This window comes from Calidris pugnax, unplaced genomic scaffold (genome assembly GCF_001431845.1).
Source record: "Calidris pugnax isolate Ruff unplaced genomic scaffold, ASM143184v1 scaffold1693, whole genome shotgun sequence".
Taxonomy (NCBI): Eukaryota; Metazoa; Chordata; class Aves; order Charadriiformes; family Scolopacidae; genus Calidris; species Calidris pugnax.
In genome coordinates, this window is record NW_015092122.1 from 178 (window position 1) to 1,520 (window position 1,343).

The 1,343-nt window shown below is 59.8% G+C and overlaps 1 protein-coding gene across 1 annotated transcript; it reads right to left on the reverse strand.

Annotated features, from left to right (window-relative positions):
• Nucleotides 1-220: 220 nt before the first annotated feature.
• Nucleotides 221-1,015, reverse strand: LOC106900231 (scale keratin-like). Its single transcript, XM_014962225.1, has one exon. The coding sequence runs from the start codon at nt 1,013-1,015 to the stop codon at nt 650-652; it is 366 nt and encodes a 121-aa protein (XP_014817711.1). The 3' UTR covers nt 221-649.
• Between the last annotated feature and the right edge of the window lie 328 nt (nt 1,016-1,343).

The following is a 1,343-nucleotide window of genomic DNA, read 5'->3' on the forward strand; positions in this document are numbered from 1 at the left end:
AAGAAGTGGGACCTGGCAGAGCTGGTGTCACTCCTGGGAGGAGAAGACCAGGCAAGGAAGCACTGTCAGACCCTCTCCTGCCTTTTGCCCTTTCACCACCTCCTGCAAGCCCCAATAAAAGGCTCCCTCTTCCCTGCCTGCTGCCTGCATCCACCCTCTCCCAACTGGCCCCACAGCCTGTATCTATACAACATGGGAAAAGGAAGGAGGGAGACAAGACTTGCAGGCAGGAAACCTTTATTATGCCCAGACAGGCAGGAGAGATTGTCAGAGAGATGGTGGGCAAGACCAAGAGATGATGGATGCCACATGTTGTGCCATGCAGAGGGACCTTCTCCAGAGAGTGGCTTCTCACTCCACATGCCCCCTTGGTGCAGCATTCCAAATCCCAAGGACTTGGCCCATCAGACCCACAAAGCATTTTGGGTACAGTTCTTGCCTCATCCTGGAGTAGGGAGGAGAGGGCAGGGGAGGAAAGCAGAGGACAGGGGACAAGGGCAGGGAAGGGGCAAAGGGTGTACAGCACTGCCAGCTGCCCAGGCCTTGGCTGGGGCTGGTCAGACTGCTGAGTTTCCTGTGCCAACCAGCTCAGCTGGGTGCTGGTGGTGTTGGCGGTTGGTCTGGGGTCAGCGAGTTGTGTGGTGTGGGTCTAGCAGGGCCCACAGGTGTCCCAGAGCTTCTTGCTGGAGCGGGGCAAGACACAAGGGCTGCAGGCAGGAGCAGCGTAGGCTCTGCCAAAGGTGCAGAGGCCCCCTGAGCCCTGGGTGGCACCGGCACCATAGAGGCCCCCCAGACCCAGGTTGCCCCCAAAGGCAGGTGCTCCAGAGGAGCCCACCACGGCTTGCTGGGGGAAGGAGGTGAGGATGGGGCCGGGGAAGGTGACCATGACGGGGGGTGGCTGGATGAAGGCCGTGGAGTCGGGGCACTGGCGGGTGCACAGGTCGTTGCAGCTCTCAGCGATGGGCTGAGGGACGGCCACGCTGGTCTTTGGTGGGCACAGGTCGTAGCAAGACATCTTTGTGCAGGATCGGATGGTGCTCTGCAAGAGGGCAGAGATGGTAAGAGAGCAGCAGAGGGGAGCCCCCAAAACAGATGAGCCAGGGCTGGAGAAAGGGACAAGGAGATGAGACAGTCTCCGACTTACCCTGTTCCTGAAGGAGAAGGCAGGCAGAGCAGTGGTTGGGAGAGCCTGGCAGAGGCAGAGCTTTTATACTGTCCCAGCCCTTGCTCAGCACCACCTGGACCAATCTCCGGAGGCGACACTCCCTCCTGCTGAAGAAGATGGTGCTGTCCTTATCCTGCCCCTCCTTGAGTCAGCATTTCCTCCCCAGACCAGCACATCC

What these genes read in the sequence shown, in the direction of transcription:
- LOC106900231 (XM_014962225.1), bottom strand. Translation starts at nt 1,015, where the DNA reads ATGTCTTGCTACGACCTGTGCCCACCAAAGACCAGCGTGGCCGTCCCT.